The 24,401-nt window shown below is 39.9% G+C and overlaps 1 protein-coding gene across 4 annotated transcripts in view; it reads left to right on the top strand.

Annotated features, from left to right (window-relative positions):
- Nucleotides 1-24,401, top strand: part of KDM4C (lysine demethylase 4C) — a 459,581-nt gene that overhangs the window by 79,590 nt on the left and 355,590 nt on the right. For all 4 annotated transcript variants that reach the window (XM_019555111.1, XM_019555112.1, XM_019555113.1 and 1 more), the window contains exon 7: nt 16,924-16,973. In XM_019555111.1, the coding sequence (XP_019410656.1) occupies nt 16,924-16,973 (50 nt within the window). The remainder of the gene's footprint in view (nt 1-16,923; nt 16,974-24,401) is intronic.

Raw genomic sequence — 24,401 nt, 5'->3', positions numbered from 1 at the left:
GTGCCAGAGGCTGGGCTATGATGCTCGCCAGCTCCTTGAGTACCCTGGGGGGTATATTGTCAGGGCCAGCTGACTTGAAGGTATCCAGCCTCTCAAGGTGTTCCTTCATGAGGTCAGCATTAATGGAGGGCAGGGGATCTCCCTCACCTGGACCTCCCTGTCCTGTAGTGGGCATGGGCGTCCCATGGGACTGATGAAAAACTGGCGCAAACTACCCATTTAATAGGTTGGCTTTTTCCTGGGCATCAGTTGTTAGTTGCTCAGGAGAGCTTTGTATCCATTTGGACCTTTTTATTGGTTCCCTGATTCAACTTGGATTTGGAGATTCGGCCACCAAATTGGGCTGAATCTCCTGATTTTGAATGGGATCCCAAAGCTTCACACAGCCTTACTGTTCAGTTTGTGATTCAGTCTGGGGTTTTCATGGAAATTTGTGAAATTGGTCATTATCCATGAAATTGAGTAATGCCTATGAAATCCTTCCCAAAAAACTTACTGAAAATAGAATGCTGGGTCCCCAGTGGGAATAAGCAGTCCTCGTGGCTGCTGCGGTCCAGCTGCGTAGCCAATTGGGGGGGAAGGGAGGAAGAGGGCTGCCAGCACAAAGAGGAACTGCCAAGATGGCTGTTACCCTTCGCTGCTAATTGACTGAGCACTGCCTGTCTTGTAGTTCCACTCCTTTCCACCAGTTAGTGGTGAAGGTGGGGCCATATGATCAACAGCTCTCAAGCAATGAGCAGTGAGGGGCAGGGCCACAGGGCCCCTTTGGCCAGTCAGAGACATGGGGTGGCCCCGACCTCATAAACATGCAAAAATGGCAGTCAGCCCTGTGATCTGCCCATGAAATTAGCTGCCTGCCTCCTCAATTTGGTTTGGTCCCTACTAATTTAGATAACTTCAGTATATATGGTTATGAGAGTCGCATCATGTATTTCAGCCTTTCTGATTCTTATAAAGATTTTCACAGTGATGCCCATACTAACTATAAGTTAGTCGTGGAGAATATGTAGGGTTTTCTACATGGAGAAACCACACTTGCATTTATTTATGTATTTATTTATTTAAGCGATACATGCTGCCTAAACAGTGCAAAATTTTCTGAATTCCTTCTTTGGGACTTTTCCAACCTTGTGGAATATTCTCCTGAGAACTGATTACTTTCCTGGGATGTCAAGACTTTCTTCTTTTTAATTTTTCATGTTGAACTTAATTCTTGTTAAAACAGAAAAGTTAACAATACTGGCAAGTGTAGAATGATGCTTATGCAAAGCACAGGCTAGCTGTAGGCAAAGGAATGAAAAGCCTCTGTACTGGCCTTAAGGGCAAATCATTTGTGACTTGGAAAAGCAAACCTTTTGTGAGTTGATAGTTACTTGCATGTGACTTGTGAATTTCTAAAAAGGTTGTTAATTTTGACATATAGCATGGACTCTGACTTGCAAAGAAAGTGTTAATACTGAAAGTTTGTTCATTTTGCAGAATCTGTATAACTTCAAAATAAATTTTGGATTAAGGTTAAGAAATTATGTGAAACCCTTTACTTCCTACAACATCTAAAAGTCAGTACCCTAGTTGTTTGTGATTTAGCTGCAACCAACTGCATCACCTTTTGTGACTGGTTTCTATAGTATCCCACAATTTCAGTCAGTTTTTTTCCTGTTTCAAGCACTTCAAAATGTACTGCCCATGAAAATGATGGATTGACAGTACTGAAGCGGGAAATCTTCTGTTTATTCACAAAACAGATATTGCACAGACAGCAGTAACAAAAACCTTGCCTATCTGTCATGTAAACAGGCCTCAACTCTGAATTTGCCCAGCAAGAAGGTACTTCATTTTCCCAGACAAGTCTTTTCTTGATTATTCAGTTGATATGCCTAACCAGATGAGCATATTGGTGACTTTTCTTTTTAATGATGTGGCTTTTTTCTTAAAGCACTGAGGAATTGCCAGCTCCTTTTACATAGTCGCTCAACAGACATCCAGTGTAAACAAGTCTCCGTTCTAATATCCTGGTTTATGTTGGAAATAATAAACTAGAGAAGAAAATCTTCAAAATCTAATTATCAGTCTTCTAAGCCATGAGGTTCACTGAACAGTGGTTATGGAAATTTTGCTAAAAGATTTTGAATAAATAAAGAGCATCAGCAGTATAGTTACAATAGAGCTATAAATTAAAGTTTAAGATGGTACTGTAATAGCTATTCTATATTACAAAAATATATTCTTTGGCTATGATATCTAGAATAGTAAAAGCTAATTTCTTTGGCATATAATTATGTCCCTAGACATAAAGAAAATTCATGCTAAACTTAAAAAAAAAAAAAAAAAAAGAAAACTGCCCAGAGTCTTAAGTTCCCACCCACTGTTCCTGTAAAAATGTTTTATGGTCACTGTTGGTTTTGACTTTTTAAAAATAAAGTTTATCATACAAACTGGACTTCTTTGTGATTTTTCAATTTATTCATGTAATAACTTTAAGTGCTTCTAAGTGCAAAAGCCCATCTGTTTTATTTTAACTGCTCAAGCTGTCTTGCCTTATCTGATTTGTGGCATAATTAAACTGCATTCCTGGTGTCTTGTCTTCCTGTGGTATCTGGAACAAAAAAAAAAGAGGCAAACAAGGGTGGAAGTTAGTGCAGTAGATGGAAATAGAATGTATCAACAACTTGTAAAAATCTACGTGGGTCAGCATCAGGGTATCTATATTCAGGGCTAAGTACAGATAGATAGTCAACAAGCCTGAGGCTAAATTGATTCAGTTTTTGCAGGTTAGTCTAAGCTGCAGAGATTAAACTGAGAAGCAAGTGAACAGACATTCACTTTTGATTCAGAAAATGCAGCCATATGCCTGCAGTGGCTCAGGCCAAAAGCTGGAGGGTGCAAGAGCACACCTGCCAGTCACTGCCAAAGGGAAGGGACTGAAGCTCCAAGGCTTTTCCCCCCTCCCTGCTCTAGCAGAGGGGTTGTGGCCTGGCTCCAGCCCTGGGCTAGCATGCTGGAGGGTGGGAATTTAAATCCCCTTCCCTGACCCATGGAGGATACCTGCCTGGACAGGGAGGCAGGCTTCTGCCTCTTTCTGCCCCCCCACCCTCCCTGTTCCCTGCTTGAGGCTGCCAGACTGAGGAGGGAGTGGGTGGGGAAAAAAGGTAGTGGTATTGAATTCATAAAAGCTTGATCAAGAATAGTCCTTTCTCTGAAGTAAGCAGTGTAGAACACAGCAATTTGCAACCTCAAGCATACAAAGAACCAGCAAAAATTTTCACCTAAGCTAAGATGCAGCCCAGTAAAACACAGTGAGAAGCACACACAGCTTGGTCTCACTTAAAGGCTAGGGGTAGGGACAGACATGCAAAAAGCCTGAGCCTAAATTGATTCAATCTTTGCAGTTTATTCTAACCTGGTGAGGCTGAAATAGTTTGTATCTACACAGAGATCTCCTCTAGACTGAAGAAATGCAGGCACATGCCTGCAGTGGCTCAGGCTGGAACCCAGGGGGCACCAGAGCAGCTCTCCCTTTCCATAGTGCTGAGCTGAGGAGGGGAGAGGTGTGCCCAGGCCCTGGCAGGACACTGATTAGGGAGGCGTTCCCCCCCCCCCCCACTTGCTGCTCCTTACAGAGCCAGCAGGTAGTTGCACAGCATTTTCTTACCCAGCAGGGAGTTGCACAGGATTTATCCGCCCATCAGCTAAATAAAAAGCCTCTCATTAGTTCAAGCTTTTTTTGAACAACCTTTTTCCAAGGAAGAAATGGAGGGACATTACCAGCTGACCTGTTGATTAGCTCCAAAAAGCCCTAAGCCAATACTGTCCTGTCTGCCTTACACCAATGCCTCTCAGCATTAGCTAGCATACCACATGCTAACTATGACGTGTGGTGTGGGAGAGAGGAGGGAAGGATCCTTGCTTGAACAGTGAGTTGTGAGTGGGGAGGAAGGATGGGGCAGGGGGAAGCCCAGCAGATGCTGCTGTGCCTGAAAGTCTCCACCAGAGCACCAGCCAGGGAGCAGAGGGGTGGGGCCAGTTCTGCTGTAGAGCAGAGAGCCTTGCCCAGGACTGCAAAGCACTTGGGATACTGGGGGACTCTGGTTTAAGTTAAACCAGGAAGGGATCTGGGATAGACATTGCATAAACTGGTTTGACCCAAATCAATTAAACCTAATACTAAATTCAACTAGGTTTATCTCAAACTGGTTTCAGCCACTTTCAAACTGGTTTATGTGCACTGAATATTTGTTCTGTTACAGGTTTAAACTCATTTTTGATTGCTTAAACCGGTTTATGTGTAATGTCTGTCCCTAGCCAAAACATAAACCAATAGGACAAGAGAAAGCCTTGCATAAGTCTTACTTAATGTCTCCTTACAGTCAGTTATCAGAAAGTCCTTCTTGGGGACTCAGCAAGCAGTCTTAAGTGTTGGAGTGAAGATCCCATAGGCCTCATCTTTTGAGCAGGGGGCTTTGGCCATCATGCTGAGCTGGGGAAGGGGGATTAAAGCCCCTCTGAGACCCTAGCTGGAGTTTGCCTGGGGAGGGGCAGTCCCTCTCAGGCTATTGCCCCCTCCCCTGTACTCCCTCCCCCCCTCCATGCCAATGGGGAAAAGTCTGGCAGGGTCTGCCCTCCCCCTTCTGCCCCCTACCCAGGCAGATCCAGATGCAGTTCCCAGCTGGGTTTCCCAACCCCTTGTCAGCCAACTCTCACTACTCCTGCTAGGGACCAAAGGGGCGGGGCATACCCTGCTCTCTGGTGTAGACAGCCCAACCCAGGGCTGCAAAGCATCCTGGGATGCTGGGGTACTCTGATTTAACTTTAACCTGGAATGGGTCTGGGACAGAAGTTTCATAAAACAGTTTTACCTCAATCAGTTAAGTCTGATACTACATTCAACCAGGCTTATCTTAAACCAGTTTCAGCCATTTTAAAATTGGTTTATGTGCACTGAACTTCTGTTCTGTTGCAAGTTTAAGCCAGTTTGTGTAGCTTCTGTCCCATGAGCAGAAGTCTGTTCTTCAACTTAAATTGCTGTATTTTTGTAGGCTCTGCTAAGGTGGCTACGGTTTGTATCCTGATCTTTGTACATTAGAATAGAGGACTGCCATGGTAGATTTGTGTTTTTGGGGAGGAGTAATGTGTTGCATGATTTCCTCTTGGAGCACCCAGTCATAAGTGTCAGATGAAAAATTGAGCTTAAATCTCAGTTGCTTGATTGATTACTGTGCTGCTGCTAGCTTCTTACTTGCAGTCCATTATAGTTATGATGGGGTACACAGAGAATGTAGAGAAGGTAAATGTTACCTTGAACAGCCTTAACTTTGAGCACTTTTTTGCCTATCAGAATGAAATGTGCCTGTTTTTTAAGCAGTCTGCAGGATAAATAAGGGAATATTCCTCAAAGCGTGGCTGTCATTGTGCCGAATAGGTACATACTGGTTATGTAATGCTTCCATCAATTGCTGTGATGGAACTGATGGAAAGTGTACTCTGGGTCATGATGAGCGAACACTCAATGGGTTTTCCCCACTGTTTTGCTAGTAATTAAAACTTTCACACCAAAGCAAGCTTAGATATAGAAAACTATTGTGGACAGTAGATTTTACATCTTTTTTCCTACTATGATTTTTTTTTCTTCTGTTTTTGCTTTAACAGACTTCATGTCTTAGTCATGTTAAAAATCCAGGCCATGCAGTACAGTTGTAATTCATTTTAAGGTGGTCAAACAGGTTCAGGTCTGTTAGAACTCTTGTTATACTACAGGTTTAAAGTGCACCCTGCCCCACCCCAGACCCCCTGCCAGCTGGGGCTGCTCTGATCTGGCTCAGTGTACTATGGTCTGGGTACATGTTTAAAATGTGGTGCCTGGGAGCAATAAATTCTTGTGTGATGTATGCCAGAGTTTATTGCTGTACATTAGTTGTCCAGGTATGTGCTCCCACAGAAAACTAAAGGCACAGGCTTCATGCAAATAGAAACAGCAGCACTAATTTATTTATTTTTTTTACCTAAAATGTTGCTGAATCTATAGGATGGTTCTTTAATCACACTTGGAAGTTTGATTATGGCATACCATTGCTGTTGCAGAAAGCAAAATATTACTGCACTTACACTACACTAGATTTTGTTTTCGTAAAACAATGTTCTCTTTTTACTACCTTAAAACTTAGTTAGAAAATTACATTGCCTTACAGTTAAGAAGTAATTAAAGCAACTTCTGCTATATACTCTTAATGGTTGGGCTCAATAAATGTTTTCAGTTTTGAACAAATATAATGTTTTTTATGACAAAAATATTAGTACTTGTTAATTAGCATCTGCAGTAATGTGAAGATGCATCTTAATCACTACAAAGTAAACTACATTTGCTTAATCTTTTAAAATAATCTAGATTAGCAATAATATAATGATTTAAAACATACTGTGATGTTAGTGCAGCAATTACAACTGCTTCATGAAATGCCTGTTAGCTGTTTGAAGACTTTCCTCAGTAAAGTTGTCAAAGTCCTTCACTGTGTGAAACATTTCATTTTGTTAACTGAGGACCCAGGTCCTCTTTTTCTCACTGGCGCACTAGTGATTGTTTTACAACAGTGCCTGGGTATTTCTTATGTTGATATGGATGGGCTTAGCTCTGCTCCAGAAAGTGTTCTGTTTTGGCCCTGACATCATGAAGTCTGACAGCTTCAGATACAAGAGTATGAAGGTCTGTAACAAATACATGTATTAAATGAGTATATGACTGCCAGTGAGTCTATGATTAATTCTAGATGTCTTCAAATCCTTCAACTGCAGTTCTGGAAACTCTGTTCCTCTATCATGGTGATTTCTTACAGTTTAAAAACTGAAAAGAGAGGCTGTTAGAGACCACATGTAGAATTAGTTACATTACATACTTAGAAAACATTGTTTTATAGCATATTTATTTTACTTTGTGTATGGTCTGAGACTAGAAGGGGGGTGATTCAATGCCAAGTTTGCTTCTGGGAAGTTTCTGGATGTGCTACACTTTAGTCTAACTCCCGCAGGCTGAGAAAGGAACTAGATCCCATATATTTTGCGTGGGATATTATATAAAAGGCAGCTATTGCTTCTGTCCTCACCCCTTGTATAGTTACTCTCCTGAACTCTGCTTTGAAAGTGACTGTGGCTGATTTGTTGGTGAACTCAGTGTTGTCAGTGGGTGTTAACTGTGTTTGGGGCACACTTACCAGATCAGGCTTTTCAGGGGACTTAGGTGGAAGTGTATCTGGTTTGTAGATCCTGAATGATCTTTGGTAGGAGAAGCCCTAAGCCACTCAGTTATGCTGAGATGGCATTGCTTCTGGGCACAGTGGCTGCATCTATGTGCAGTTGTGGCAGTTGTTACTGTGCAGTCACTTAGTACTTGGTCATGCAACTATGTTTTAAATCATTATATTATTGCATAAGCAAGTACTAAATGACTGCTCAGTAACTGGCGTTACTGCCCATTACCATTGCTGAGCAGTTTTTGCCTGACGCTACTGCTCAGTAGCTTGTTACTGTTGTGCTGTATCATCACTGCATGGTTAGTGCCCAGCAATGCTACTGTGCGGTAGCAATGAGCTATGGCACAGTGGCTTGTTGCTGCTGTGCCTTAGCATCTTGTATAGATGCACCCATAGAGAAACAGAACATCAAGCTCTCAATTTAGGTGTCTGTGGACTTTAAAATATTGTAGAAGTTAGGCAGGAAATGAAAGGCTGTAATTATAGACATAGGAACCCAATTTCCACCTCTTTAGCCATTGAAGTTCCTTTTGTGAATCTAGGCCTAAGTGGACAAGTCAAAAAGGTTCTTTTTTTTTCTTGTAATGAAGAGCAGGCTGTGAAACAGAAGGCAGCTGGAGAGCAGCTGCTCTTAGGGAGTCTTCTCTTTTGCGCTCATAATTTTTTTTACACCTTTTAAAACAATTCAACTGTATTAAAATAAAGGGGGAATATAAATGTTCCTGGAATCCTCATGTAGTGGTATAACTGTACATCTTCTCTTGTATAGAACGACACAAAATGTCTCAGTTTTATCCTATGTGGCTTTTGGATCATTTAAAAAAAAATCTGGATTCCTTCCAGATAGCAACTTGCTTCCCAGTTTTTTTTTTTAAAGCCCTGAAAATTTTCCTACTAGAAAATCAATTCACAAGTCACAGAATTCATGTCATATTTGGTTCCCTCTCCTAAATGCATATCTTATGAAACAAATAAACATGACAGTGATACTACAATCAAATATACAATTTGAAATGTTATTGATGGTGATTTTTTGAGTGTCTGAGTTAACACTGATCTCTAGAGAAGTATGTTTGCTTGAAAAGCTTGATTGCTTAAACGTTTGCAGGGTTTATGAAAATAGTGAATTCAGTTTTTAAAAATTAACGTAATACATGAATTTTCCCCTATTATCTTTTGAGCACTAAACTACTGTAGAGATAATTTTCACTGAAATTTCTTTGGGCATTAATTCCTTGTCACTGTTTCAGTTTGGTTTTAATACATCAGTTCTGTTGCAACAGCTATGCTATTAGGTTTCACACACCTTTTGGCTATATAGTATTATTTTTAATTTTTCTTTTGAGGACCTAAGTTCATATATTTTGTCCCTAAGTTGAATGTGTGGAAAGAGTATAAGGAGGGATTAAGGGAAGAAAGAAAATGACAAGATATAATATTGCATTACATTGCATAATATCACATAATTATATTGCACTGTTGTGCCAGTGTATTTGTTTTAATAATTTGTTATTTTATTTCAACTGTCCATTGGCACTCTATTTAATGGTATTGTTCTGTAGTGCCCAGTGTTTTTGCTGTACAACTGTATGCCAAAAAAGTTAAGGCCTTTTTGAAGAGGTAAGATAAAGAGGGAAAGGTTCATTTTGTACCTTTCTCCAAGTTTATTAGTCTATTAGTTATTTCTGTTTCAAAGTGCTCCTCTTCTAATGTTTATTCCTGTGAAGTTGTACTGGTTCAACTTTGATCTATGTATGTTGTTTGCTAATATCTTTAAGTGATGGATTAAAAATACCAGTCTCTAATCAAAGAAAAAAGCAAGGTCTTTCTCTGAGTTGTGTATGTGCTTGCTTAATTTCGCTTCCCATCCATGTATAGTGGTTATCCTGCACAGTGAACATTTCTTTTCTGTTGAATTCAATAGAATTCACTTTTTCTCACCTGAACTATTTTTCATTGCTATGCAAATGTGCAGACCAGTGGTTCTCAGCCTTTTTTTTTTTTTTTTTTTTTTTAAGACACAAGGCATCCACCAGGTGGAATTGCCCAATGTGTCTCTAATTTTAGGACAGACACATGTGTCATGTTGGAGCTGAACTGGGAAGAGCTACAGTAGAAGTGGCCTGGCTGCCCACATAGTGTAATGCAGGCAGGTGCAGCTTTCACCAGCAGTTGCTTGTCAGTTCATCTCTGACATGTCTCCTGAAAAGAGGCATGTGGAGCAGTTTCATCCCACAGTGGTGCTGACAATGCAGCACCCCAGACAGGTTCTTTCAGTACCTCAGTTGAGAACCACTGGTATAGAGGCTAATGTTAGGCTGTTGTTGCACATTACCTTTCCAATATGCTAAATGTTCTTAAGACAGGAGCATCTGCACAGTAAAGTAGGAAAAGATGAGCTAAGTAGACTTTGATCTCAGAGTTATGCCTCCTTGACTGAGGATTATCTCCAGCTCATGTTTGGCAACTCATGTTACAGTCGTATTAGTCTGCTCCACTGGGCCCGTGGTAGCTGGGAGCAGTTCTCCAGCATCCCAGTCTTTCCACTACCCCTTATCATGGATAATCTATCCTCCAGAGCTCTAGTGCCCTGTAGTGACAGAGAGCTTGGGAGAGCTGGCAGCTGCAGGTGAGCGTGGAGCTGAGTTGTTAGTTTGATGGCCTACTGAGAAATCACGCAAAAAGTATTTGATCCCAGAAGCTTTATGGTAGCTGTAGGGGCACATGCGTCTGTGAGGCATGCCTACGCCTGCTCTAACTTACTCTACATATTTGTTATTGTTTCACTAACATCTTGCCTCTGAAGGGGGGGGGGGGGGAAGCTGCAACTCATCCTAGCAGTGAATGCTGATGAATTGGTAGCTCTTCAGGTTTGTTTTTTGCCAGCTTTTTAGAAGTTTTTACAAATGTGACTTCCTGATTTAATACAATTTAAATTGCTTTTAGTGTTAATAGTTATACAAACTCACTTCTATTTTATGTCTGTCATTTTGTCTTTAGGGCAGTGGAAAGGCATTTTACAGGTGTAGCACTTCAAACATCAAGGGGACAGATGTGTATGCTACAAAATGGTGCAAGTGCTACCAATCCCCCACCCCAAATAATCCACTAGAGAAATGTTCCTATTTGCAATAAGCTTCTCTGTAGGGCTACATTTTGTGTGCTACATGTTAACATATCTACTTACATGTAGCACTACACGGGTTCTCTTGGGTTAAGTACAGAGCTTCAAGGCCAGCAAACTGGGGGCTCTCAAGTTTGCCTCACAGCAGCCAGGCCACCCCTGACTGGCTCACTCAGCCCTCTCCCGAGCCCCACGCCCTTCCCATCAGCTAGCTCTGAGATAGCTGGGTGGCTCCCCCCACCAGTGCTGACTGGCTTATGTGGAGGGGGTGGGGGGCAGCCTGTGAAGTGGTGGCATCTGCTTCCCCACTGGTGCATCATACCCAGTGGAACCCCTGGACTGTGGGGATCATAGCTATTGCAATCCCTAGGACTCTTGGGTTTTTCACTCAGCATCATGAACTGGTGGGGGAGTAGATGCCCCTGTCACATGGGCCTGGCCCTGCCCTCCCCCCGCACAAGCCAGCCAGCACAGCTGAGGGTGGCTGCCACCACTGCCTGATCCTTGCTGATGACAGGCAAGAGCCTGTTGGCAGAGCCAGGCAGGAGGTGGGGGGAGCAGATACCTCTGCTGTGCAGATTCCAGCATGAGGGGGGGAGGACAGGACAAGAGGCTCCATTTCTTTGCTGCCTGCCTGCACCTCTGCCCACAGCGGAGAGGTAGGAGTTGGCAGGGCAGTGGGGTTGAGACAAGTGGCCTCGCAGCTGGTGGAGTTGGGCAGGGAGGGGGCAGGCTTTGTTTTCCCTTCAGCCACCTCCTATGCCACCTGTGACAGCCCTTGGGGTGGGGTTACCCAGTTGAGCTGGAGTGGACAAGCATGGACGGAGGCTAGCTTGTCCATCCTGGGATTAGTGGGGATCAGGTGACTTAACTTCATGTTGGAGGGGATCTGGTACTGAAGTTCGATAGACCAGTTTAACCTAAATCAGTTAAGTCTGATACTACATTGATCCAGGTCTATCTTAGACTGGGTTCCTCCATTCTGAAATCAGTCTGTGTGCACTGAACTTGTTTTGTTACAGGTTGAGACTAGTTTCTGATCACTTACACCAATTTTTGTGCAATTTCTATCCCTTGCCTTGGTATTCACTATCCTACAATGCTCTGCTCTCTGCCACTGCATGAACTGTCCCCTATGCACTTGGAGGGGGTGGGGAGAGGTAAAGTTTATGGTGTCTGAACTTGTTGGGTATATGGCACAAGAACTTATTCAATAGGGGGTCAAGGCCCTTGATAACTGGAAGCAGAGTTAAGGAAAGCCATTCTGCAAAGGAGGTGGGGAAAGATTTGGGCCTCTTAATGTCTGGTAGGGTAAGAAGGCATCCAGCTCTTTACCCCTTGTTTGAGAGGCAAGACTGGAGGATCTCAGCAGTGGTGACTGATTTGCCGTCATCAGTCTGAAAGGTTGGGGGGTAACCCTCCTCTACATGGAACAGGTAATGGAAGGAAGGACAGCCTGTTTTCACGGAGGGGTTTTTAAATAGTTGTCAGCTGAGTTCAAGTTATGATTTGGTTCAACTTGCGTGCCTTGTGTTTTATCTTTCTTCGTGGGTGTCTGAATTGACCACAGATCAATGGGAAAGTTCACTTTTTGTATTACTCGTATGATTAAAAAAATACTTGTATGATAAAAACACAGAAAAGGTAGGTGTTCAGCTTCCAAGTTTCATATTGCACATCACTTTGCAAATGTGATATACCTGTTTTGAGTGTAGGAGTACAGCTTCTTCAGAATTGATCCTCATTTAATTAGCTAAACCTTCCTTTACTAGTCAATGGGACTTTTGTTTTTACTTTAAGGGTTTATGTGATGTAAGGACAGACAATACAACACATTACGCTGTATGTTGTAATCTGTCTGCATGGGACTGTGAAAGGATAACATATATTTTAACTTACAGTGCACATGCTGATGCGTATGTAATAGAAGACAGAGGCATACAAATAGTTTTCAAGAATAAAGTGGGGAGAAGCATGTCCAATTTCAGGAAGATTAGAATAAAATAAAACAAAACCTGTTTGTGGCCATTTCCATATAGAGTAGTTCTTTTAGTGCGTATGGGCTCTGTTTTAAAGTGGCTACTTGTGATCACTAACTGATACAATAGAAACATCCCATAATTTTATATTCTGGCTGCATCCGCTGGATTTTGTATGTGTGTGTGCGCGCATGCAAATGATAGATTGTGATGGGGAGAAGTTAGTTGGTTTAATTTCCCTGCAGGAAGACATGTTCTAGGTCTAGCATGTCCACTTACTGTGGTTTTTCAAATCGGATTTTATTATAATAGTTATAGTTCCATAAACTTTAGAAATAAAACTGCCAAGACATAGGAAAGTGGTAAACCTTACCAGGCTTAGGCTTAAGTGATTTTAATATAGAAACACTGAAGAATAATGTTAGCTTGGGAGGTGGGAGAGAGAGCAGTAGAAAAAGAAAAAAAGATGAGTTGCATTCACCATGCCTACTATAGTAAAATGTGCAAAATATATTTTATTATTGTGCTCTGCCATTTAACATTCCTCTGCTTAGCACTTGACATTTAAAACCAAAAACAATTGAAGATGCATTTCAAGCAAAGCCAAGGGAAGGAAGACTGGTAATTTCAGTGGTGATATTTGTGTATGTATGATGTAGCAATTGAAATTTACAGTTGTTAGAGTAAGTGCTATCATGTTATATTTAGCTTTAGAAAAATGTCAAGAAGGAACTAGGAACTGTTAGTCTTAGAGACCAATAAAAGATTTTGGGATGAATATCTCATGGGTCCCCAGGGACTGAAATAAATGCTGTGTCACTCTGTTTTTCAGTAGTATACATCATTAAATTCTTGTCCTGGCAGGTCATGAGAAAATAAATCATGAATTCAAATAATTCTGATCAACATCTTGACTTTTGCATGCTGGTCAAGCCTGACTTGATTTCAGTGGCTGTCACCTTGAGAAGTGTACTTCATTGAGCATTACAGAAGTAATGTCAAGTGCTATGACTGGCCAGTCAGTTCCCATGACTTTTTTTCCCCAGAAGAAGACGACGTTTTGATTGTTGCTTTTACTAGTGCTGCAAAGGCGCACTGAATAGATGTCTGCCTGTGGAGATACCGCCTTAGGCCCTAGTTTGTCAAAGAACTTAAGCATGTACCTGGCTGCTAGAGAAATGCCCTTGTGTTTACTGGGACTACTCTTTGTGTTTAAGTGCTTTTGTGAAATGGGGCCTTAAACAGGGAGTCTGTGAGAAGATGAAGAAAGTTCATTCTTTCCCCTAAATTCTACCAGAAACATTGTTACAGTTGCTCAGTTCTATCATATGCTGGGTTATTATATGATTAAGTAGTGCTTTAAGTTTTGTAATTGCTGTCTTATTTATGAGATGAAGTTGAATTATTTTTGGTTTGTGGTTGTGTTCTTTCTTTCTTTCTCAGCTGGGGACCACTGAATTTTTTTGCAGCTATGGTCTTGTTTTGGGTTTAGGGAGTGTACAGTCTTTACATAGATAGTATCATTACATTATAAAGCTAAGTTTAAGTATCATAAGGGAATTAATTGGATGGCTCGGAGTTAGAGGATTTTATCATGTCCCGGGTAGTAATGAAACTCAGTTGCAGTAATTGCCAGAAGTGTGTTTGGTTTTGGCTCTAATGATTTATGGGGGGACAAAGGTCAAATGACCTCCTGCCTGGGTTTGGAAGTATAAGCCTGCAAGACAGGCGGCCGTTCAAGTTTGGATTTGTGAAGGTCAGTTTAGATACTAAAATAAGCTGCATTGTCTCTCATCAGGGCACAGGGATTACCTGAGGACAGAAAGTAATCTTTTTTTTTTTGACCTTTGTTATCAAGTTGTTTACTTTTTTTCCATGCCCTAAACTCTGTGATGCTTCCTATAAAGTACCAATCAGGCAACCATTTTCTCCAGAACCAATTATTTTAATGGAAGTATACCTATAGCCAAATAGTCATTTGATTTAGCAAAACATCTGTGCTTTGTGGCCTAAGACTTCTGACCCATCTTGCTAGAAAAAATAGACATGGTTTTATATTTAATGAATTTGTCAGGGAAAAAATATATCTTGTGACCAAGAAATCATCAGGAAATGTAATAAATGTTTTTGTTATTTGACAGTTTTACTCTTAATTTCAAGGCACTGGGGACCTGGTCCTCGTATAGTTTGGATATAGACAAATATGAAAACATTCATAAGCAGAATAGGCTGTGCAGTTAAGTACTGATTTCCAGCTAATCTAAGTCATTACATTTTTTCCCTCTATAAATGTCACCCTTACTCTGCTGTAAATATGTGAATGGAAACAGTAGCTAATTACATGCACATTTAACATATGTTATTGACACCAAATATTACAATCAAATTAACATGTTCAGTTAGTCTGTGAAATAAATAACAAAATATGAATTGATATTTATTTCATACTATGTGCTATTACATTTGGAAAGCAGAATAGAGTTTATTACGGTAATTTTAAATTTTCAAGCTGGAATGGACATTAAAAAGAATGTGATGATATAAACCAATATTCTTTATGATTCCTGTTGATATGTTGCAAATAGACTTAATAAAGTTTAGAACTGTTTGTTGAAAGATTTAATTTTTTCCAAACACCGTATTTCATAAACAGTATTTGCTAAGTATTGAATTTATGGAATGCATATTTCTTTGAGTTCTAAACTGATTTAATTGTAATGATATATATTTTTTAAAAGTAGTGGTCTTGTCACACAGCATTGTCTATAAAGAGCAAGTATGAAAAATGCATTTTAAACTCCTGTTTTTCTGTTGAACTCTTTATTGTGAATCTTGGCAATATTAAAAGAAAAAGGTCCTTTCTGAATCTGTTTCTTTATTGTATCTTTTTTTCTCATTTGCAAGTGAACGTTAAATAAATATTTGCATTTCCTACAATTAGAATAATTGTAAATGCTATAATTATATATACAGGTGTTGCCAACCTCTAGGAATTTAAAATATTAGTCATTGAAACATTCTTAAAAGTACAATGGTCAGTCAGAAAGTAATGCCTCTTATTTTTTCTCAGTTAAATATTTAGAAAAATATTAAAATTGCATGGAAAAATTGCACATTGTCATTGAACATGCAGCTATTTTTCAACATAGTCATCTTTTTCCATGGCCGCCTTCCACTGAACAAGCTGGTGCATGTGAGCAAGTACTGCCATGCAGAAGCAGCAGGTCAGACAAGTCTTTGTTGGAGTGGGTTCTTTGCATGTAGTTTCAGTTTTTTCAGGGTCTTGACATAGACCTCTGAGTTTATAGTGACTCTCTGTTAGGTAAGAAATCTAAAACAACCACTCCATTTTATTGCTTGCTTAGGAGGAAAAAAAATTAAAAGGCATTCCCATATTTACTCATGTAACCCCCTTCCCCACACACCCCTTTTTCTCTGAAATCAGCCCTCCAAAACTGGGTTGCATGTCTTCAGCAGGGAAGCTGATTTTTCTTTGCTGGAATAGAAGCATGGTGATGGTTTGCTGTAATGGCTGCCAAAATGGCTCCCCCTTCTCTCTCGCCTAGCAAGAAGAAGGGGCAAAGTCCAGTGTTAACCTGCTCACAACCACTAAGGAATTTGTAGTAGCTACTAGCTAAACACAAGCTTGCATTTGAAGGAGCAGTTGCCCTGAACTAGCTTAAGTGAACTGCTGCATGTAGCCTGTAGAACTTGATGAGGCTTGTGGTTCATTTTTCGTGTGACAAAAATGGTGTCCATATCTTTATATTTGTGCACTTCGGCGTTTTTGTTGATTCGGGAGCTCTTGCTGTAGGAAACATTACTAGGGATCACTGTGTGGAAGTGGCTTTCATCAATCCCCAGGCTTGTGGTGTAGAAACAAAACTTTATTAACAAGAGCTAATATCAAGAACTGTTCACAGTAAAGAAGTAACAGGCTTGCTGTTGCCCTTGCAAGGGTCTGGAACCTAGACCTGTTGCTCTTCTGCCACACCAGGAAGTTCCTGCTGCCTTACACAGACTGTACCCTGGAATGCCACATGTCGTGAACACTGTGTCGCACAGTCAGCCGTGACTATGGAAAATCTTTCTTTTTCTTTATTCTGCTTTCCAAAAATAAGGTGTGTATTTTATTTGCGGGCATGTGATATGCAAAAAAAATAAAAAAATAAAAAAAATCCAGTGCTTTCTGACTCACCCTCAAAGTTGGGATAAATGCTCTTCTTCACCAGTGGAAAGAGGCCATTAATAGTGACAATGTACACATTTTCTGTGCAAGATTAATATTTTTTCAATAATATTTTGCTGATTAAAGAAAATAGGAGACATTACTTTCTGATTGGCCCTCATATATTATATTGCACTGATTAATCTTCAAAACTCAAAAGTAAACTTGAGGTATTTTCTTTTTAAAAAAATCTAAAGCAGCAGTCCCTGCTTTTCCTGTTTGTTTTACACCATACTTTTCAGTGTTTTAATCGTATTTATTTTCTTTTCCTTTAGAAATTTTGTCTGCACAAACTGTTGTCTAATACTTGTAGCTTTATGCATTTCAACCTTTTTTTTATATAAATTTTAGGTATGCTATTCCTCCAGAACATGGAAAACGGCTTGAACGATTAGCTCAAGGTAACATTTTCAGCATTTTTCATTAAAGACATTCATCTTAAAGGTTTTTGATTTTCAGGGACATCTCTGATTTCATATAAAAAATAACCTATCACTCTCCTGATTTATTGTGGTTTCATGTTTCCTAAAATGGTGGCATTCATTTTTTTTTGTCTGAAATGTGGTAGCTGAATACCATTTAAAATATTGCTTATAGGGAAATAAAACAATTTGATTTTGCTTCTTAATGCTAATTTTTCACTCCTAAAATAGGTGCCATACCAGGAAGTTCCTGCCGATACATTTCCTAGACTAGTAGCAGATGATCTGTTGTTTGTTATGAACTATATTAACTCTGAAATAACTCAAGTTAATTTTTGTTTTAATTAGAATACTGTAGGTAAGGTTGTTTCTTTATGGCCATGTTCAAATATATAAATACATGAGTTCATTTTTTATTTTACCCAAGTGAACCTAAAGTCTATGTGCTAATGGAGTGCTTGTATACATAATGCAAACACAAATTTGTGCCCTGAAAATTTTGTGTTTGTTGCTTTTTTCTGAGGTGTTTTTTTTTTCTTTAATCTGGTCTCAGGAGAGGAGTACTACATGCTATATTTGAGCTGAGTCACTGAGACAGAAAACCAAAGTGAATATCAAATGCTTGTGATCACTAAACTCTGGGGCCCTGGCCAAATTCCCACTTAGCTAACTATATTTTACATATTTGAACTTCCTGTGTAGTTTCAGTTGAGGAAGTTCTTATGCGTACTGTCTCTTCCAAATCCTATTATGTTTTATTGCTGGAGGAGGATGTCTGATTATATACCATCATATAGCTCATAGGCCAGATACAGACATTTAAAAACCTGAGGTGGAATCAATCTAAGTTATGCCATTTTCTGTAAGCGGTGTGCTTTAGATCGGTAATGAATAGAATGCATGTTTGGTGGCGGGGGGGGGGAAGCAAACCTTAAACCAGGTTCCACCATTTTTAAACCTGCCTATATGTGGTCAACTTCTGTTTTGTTATGAGTATAGACTGGTTTTGTGTGCCAAGCTTCTGTTCTGTTACAGGTATAGAACATTTTCCAATCACTTATACTGTAAAAGCGTAATAGATGTACCTAGCTATAGACTTCATTAGTAAATGGGTTTTCAGTCTGGTTTTGATATAGAGGAGGCCAGCTGATTTTGATGGAAGATCACATGGCCAGCCACCATATTCACGGGGTGGTCATGGCAGTCCTCCCCTCCATGCCTCTTGCTGAGGGCTGTCTGTCATGTGGCCCCACTGCCAATTGGTGGGGGGGGAGCTGCCTTCATGTGGGCAGCCCCCCCTGTTGCCCGTCCCCCTTCAGCAGGCTAGGCAGCTGAGCCTCAGCACTGTGAGCACTGCTGGCTCCCTCTGGGGAGCTAACATTTCATTTTTTTCTGTAAGTTTTCTTTCTTTGTTTTCCACAATTTTGGTAGGGCCCTATCCATACCTTCATTAATAACTTGGAAGAGAAAATTATACAGATGATCTTAGGCTGGGTGGTGTGCCGGTTGCTTTGGAGGATGAGATTAGGATTCAAAATGACCTTGATAAAATGTAGAAATGGTCTGAAATTAAAAACCTGAAATTTGAGGAAGACGAATGCAAAGTACTATATTTAGGGCAGAACAATTAAATGTACAAATACAAACTGGGGAAATGACTGGCTTTGTTGTTGTGCTACAAAAAGAGGATCTGGGGTTTATAATGAAGTACAAACTGAATATGAGTCAACAGCATGCATTTATTGCAAAAAGGGCAATAACATACTGGACTGTATCAACAGGAGTGTCCTCTTCATGTCAAGGGAAGTGATTTTTCCATTCTATTCAGGACTAGTGAAGTCAAGGAGAATAGGACTGGGACAATATGCCAGTAAGAAAACAAAAATCTTCATCAAGGACACAGTGGAGGTGATGGGATCAGACTTTTGGGACTTGAGTAGAAGAGACAGTGTACACTAGAAGTCATTCTTCAGAGCCTGTAATGGATCTCGGGGGGATGTGAAAAGTCTCTTGTTCCTTACACTGTAGCTCCACATAAAGGCTAGTACTACCTATTACTGCTGTTGTTTACTTTGTTAGCTCAAGTTGCAAAGGTTTGTGTGGTGAATATAAATGTTCCAACTCTGTTACAGTGTCAGTATGATGCTGCATGCACATTTTTCAGTTTACTTTAAAAAATCTAGAGAATTAGATATAAAAAGAACCCTTTAATAGAACATTAAGTTGCAAAGTTGTACTCGCAAGCTAGGACATGTCCAAGTGAAAGGTATTTATGCAACCTTACTTCATCCCCTTTTATTTATTTGCCTTCTGATGGCTAGCTCTTTGTGTGTTTGGGTTTTTTTTCTTTTCCTCATGGGGTCAGGGGACCTGGTCTGGGGATATATCAGGGTTGTGTAGTTAAAAATACTGTTGTCTTTAGTATCCTTTCCTCAGCTGTTGCAGAAATTGAAGGATATATAATGTATGAGACTACAGATTGGAGGTGGAGAAAGGAGAGTCTTTTGGTTAAGACATTTGAATATTTTTCAGGAGAATTTAATTCTGTGTATATCTCTACTGTGAGGTTTAGATATGAGCATTTAAAAAGTAATAATTTGTGGATTTTTTTTTTTTTACTTTAATCTTTCAGTTTTTACCCAATTAGTTTGTGTTTAGTTTTCCTTGGGGCCTGATCCAAAGCTTACCAAAAATGCTAGAGTGGCTACAATTGACTTTGCCAGTTTTTGGATCAAGTCCAAGGAGATGCTAGTCACTTAGATTGCAGAAGGAACTTAGTTTACCTCAACATAATTTAATTTAGCACGGGGGTGTCCAATGTATCCAGCCCATATGGCAAAGAGCTGGTTCACAGGCTGCACCAGACTTACAGACTGGTCTTGCATTGTGGATCCATAGTTGCTGTTGCCTCAAGGCTGCAGAGCGCAGCCCTAGAGCAACCACAGCTTGCAACAAGGCCCTGGAGTAGCACATAACTGCCCTGGGGCTGTGCTGCTCATGGCAGCTGTTCTACCGCTCTGGAATGTGAACTAGAACGGGCACCCCGTGCAGCATGTGAGCACATCTGGTGAGTCCCGCATGCTGCCTGTGGGCCACTCTGAGACTGCAGGTCATATCTTCGACACCCCTGCTTTAGCAGGTATTTGAAGGTAACAGTCCTACTACATTTTTCAGTTACTTCAGATAGTTCAATTCTTCATTCAGTTTAAAAATGGACCCGAACAATTACTTTGTTTTGAAAACGTATGGAGGATTTCAGAGACATGTTAGTTTTATGTTTGTACGCGTGTTATGAGAGTTTTGGCATAGTAACAAATATATACATACCACTAAGTAAAAAGCTGGTATGCTTAGTAGTCCAGTAAACTAAATTAATGATATTTGTAATCTTGAACTTTTATTGGGGCAAAATATTTTCATAAGTAATAAGATGGAAAATTTCCCAATTCTGGCTATTAAATTAGGGTAGAATTTTAAAGGTTGTTATCTGTATATTTAAGAGTTATCGTAATGATCTTTTGTATTCCAATGGATGATACATGCCTATATTTTCTTTAATAATTTCCCATAATTTCTAATTATTTCTGTGCTAGTGGAATTGAAGTGTGCATGCTATTTCTGCTATAGTTTCTGCCTGTAAAAACAGTCAACTTTTTCAGCAAGCTGTCTTAAAATGATGAAAATGTCATGTCAGCCACATGGCTGCAATTTATCTAATCAGTAAAGGTTAATAACCTTGCAGAATGAATGAGGACTACAGACTTAATTACGTGTTTATTCAAAAGTGGTTCTACAGATTTTTTTTGCACAACTGCAACTTAAAAAAAAAGGCTGCATAATTCAAGAGGGTTAGTCCCACTGACCAGATACCTACTGAATTAATTGAATTCTCCTAAATAATTAAAATGATAAAATAATGCAGTAAATGTGACAGGTTGTCTAGGTCAAGGCAGTACTTGATATATAAAATTAAAGGAGGGCTAGGATATTTTCCATTATCTTGTCTGCACATCATAATTATCACACTTGCCTTTTATGCATGAATGCTTTCATCTTTGGTTTCCATTGAAATCTTGATTGACTGTGGCACCTACAAATATTTTATCTGAAAGACATTAAACTTGCATTTAATAAAGGCAGCAGTTTGATTTTGCCCTTCAGCTGCTTTCCCATTTATGTATTTTTTTTTTTTTCCAATTTTATGTAGACGTAAATGTAATAAAAATCTCAAGTGAGCTGTTATTGCAGTTTTTAAACTCGTTGTTATGTTCTTCTGTAATACCTTAGAATTCTTAAGGAATTTTTGTTTGACAGACTTGGCTAGAAAATAAAGGGAAAATAGAGGCAGGGTGGCAAATCATAAATGACAGCTTGGAAGATTTCAGGTTCTTTTAATAGATCCCTTAATTGCACATGCTATTTTCTAAAAGAGATGATATCTATCTGTGTTGTTCAATTATGTTAAACAAAGTAAGGGACTAAAGTAAGGTTTAACATATTATAAGCAGTGAAATAAGAATGTTTTAAAAACCCTACTGTAGTATATAGCATGAGCTAATACCTATATTTTATTAATAAAAGTATAAATAGCTCCTGAAGTGAGACTTAAGCAGTTTGAAATATAATTCCCCAAACTGTGGCAGCTGAAGAGTTAAAGCTTTCGTCAAATGCTTATTTTAGTCAAAATTAGTGAAATTGCACATGAACAGAAGATAAATTTAGAATACTACATATTTATGTGTGAATAGTAACATTCACATTTCATTGCATGCACTTGCCAGCTTTAATGATTGAAATAAGTTGTATTTAAAAGGAGGGCCTCTGTCTCTGTATGGTGACTTCCATGCTCATCCTCTTTAATTTTTTCATTTTTCTTGTAGTCTGAAGAATGACAATAAAGGGTTAAAACACTGTATAATTAAATAACTATATTGAGAGTCTAACAAATTTCCAAAGTTAAAAAAAACAAAAACAAAAAGCCACACACTTGTCTTTTCTTCCTGAACTCACTTTGACACCAAATCGGTTCAGAGAGATTTGATGATTTGGACATAGACACAGCTTTAAATGTTTTTTCTACATACCTCAAGGTACCAGGTGGCTCGTGAATGCTGAGATGGATGGAGCATCCCATAGGAGTGTGGGACAGTCTCCAGTGCATTTGGTGGCGGACCTGGAAGTGGACCAGGAGTACTTCCAGTTCACATCTGGGTCTGCTGCAGAGCGTGTGGGGGGGGCCCTCCCGCTCCAGCCCCCAGCTTGGTGCCTCCTGGGTCTTGGGGGACACCCAGGGTCTCCCCACAGCCAATTACTGAGCTGGAGGGGCGCAGAGGGAGATTCCCCACATGCTTGGCGGCAGACCTGGAAGTGGACCGGAAGTACTTCCAACCTACTTCTCGGTTCACTGCTGAGCATGTGGAGGGGCCCCCCCATGCTCCTGTGGGATGCTCCATTCGTCCCACCATCTCAGCTTTCATGAGCCATGCCTGGCACCTGGAGGTATGTAGAAAAAACAGCATTTCATTCAAATCAGCATTGAATTTTCAGATTCAGCCAAATCAAATTGGGACAGTGATCCGAATCAACAAATCAAATCACTGTCCCCTGATTTGGGCTGAATCCAAATCGAATATGGCCTGTTTCACACACCCCTACTAAATACAAAATACTCTGGCCTCTATGCCTCTTAGTGTACCTTTGGGCTTTGGGGTGGTTCCAGCCAGGGGTGCATTTGCTTCCTGCCCTTTGCATGGTTCTGGGTAAACCTCCAGCAATGGGCTCCTAGGCAGTGCAGCCAAATGTACTGGTAACCTGCACTGTAGCGACTGCTGTTAAAAACAAGGTGTAGGGTTTTATGTTCAATATCAGAAGGGAGAAAAAATGACTTGGCTCTTCTTGGAAGAAAAATTAGTCAACAGTACATCTTAATAAAGTTTGATGAAATAATTAGTCCCTTCATAGTCTAAGGAATCTTAATAGACTGCCTAGTTGCTTTCTTAGTGAAAAAGAGTATATGACAACTTTGCCTTTTAATTGAACCTCATATCCGTTATCTAAGTAACTTTGTTTTGTTGGGGCTTGGGAGTCGGCTAGAAAGGAGCATGCAATTCACATGCTAAGAAGGACTAGCCAGGTCAGACATTAATATTCCTAGACAATCATATTAATAGTAGCCAACAGACATTAATGGGGATTTGGTAGAGTGAATAAAATATGTTTAGGGGTATAGATTGGAAGGACTGGTTATACCACAACTGAATAATATTTTTTGATGTCTTTAAAAAATACAGATAATTGAATTGGATGATTAAAAATTAATATCTTTGTCTTAGTGTTAAGGCAGACATTTGTTTTTTAACTCATAAACATCTAGTGGAATAAAATAATTTTGAAGTACAAAATTTGTGTTCATGTGTACATACACACACACGTATCTTAATTAGATGACAAAATGGTCAAAATATTATTTAAATGTCTTACAGTTAAAGTGCTAGCCCAGCAATGCTTTCTGTATTACCAACTTTTCTCTCAACCTGTCTCCCAGCAAGAAGAGGTTGAGTGAAGCTGAAGAGTGAACCCTACCCTTCCATAGCAGAGCTCCCAGCAGCCATTTCAGCAATCCCGTGCCTCTGTTCCAATGTAGAAATTAGCTTCCTTGCTTAAAACAATAATCCCATTTTTGAATGGCTATTTTGTTTTGGGGAAAAGGTGCGAGTAGAATGAGAGTAAATATGATATGTATATTTATTTTTACCTATTTGTTCAATGACTTTTTGCGTTGGTACAATTGCTCATAAAATACTATTTTGTGAAAGCCAATTGGGATTTGGTTTGAAGAGTACTTGTTGGATACTTTTTGGCTGGTGTACTGAAACAGCAGATGTTTGCTGGTTGTACAAGTGTCCTAATAAGTATATTGCAAAGGCTACTGGTCTGGATTCCCCAGCTTTTGTAATTATGCAACTTTTTTTGCCCAAGGATTTTTTGTTCTGCCAACTTAATGGCATTCTATGCATAAGTGAAACCTAATGATTTTTTGGAGTCAACATGCCATGGGTCATTATGTGGCTTTGTGTGTGCACAACTACTACTTGTCGCGCCCCTAATGCCGGTGCACCCTTGACCTGTGAGCCTGGGTCGGCATGACCGGCTTGGCGCGAGGAGGGGGATTTATGACCGGGCAGGTGGGTGATAACGGTGAGCAGGAGTCAGGAGGATTTAAACACAGCGTACGGTTATACAAAAGGTTTATTTTACTTACGCTACTGATGTGCTGCAGCATAGGCAGAGGAGTTGATTTTTTCAGTTACAGCATGCAGATATCATGTTACCCAGCATTTACAGGGTGGGTAAGAGAGTTGCTTGTTACAGATTCCGGGCGATTCACATAAGCCGTTGCAGTCTGCA

This window comes from Crocodylus porosus, unplaced genomic scaffold (assembly GCF_001723895.1).
Source record: "Crocodylus porosus isolate Cpor-Errol unplaced genomic scaffold, CroPor_comp1, whole genome shotgun sequence".
Taxonomy (NCBI): domain Eukaryota; kingdom Metazoa; phylum Chordata; order Crocodylia; family Crocodylidae; genus Crocodylus; species Crocodylus porosus.
The sequence above is the reverse complement of the archived record's forward strand: the minus strand, read 5'-3'. Positions and strand labels throughout refer to the sequence as shown.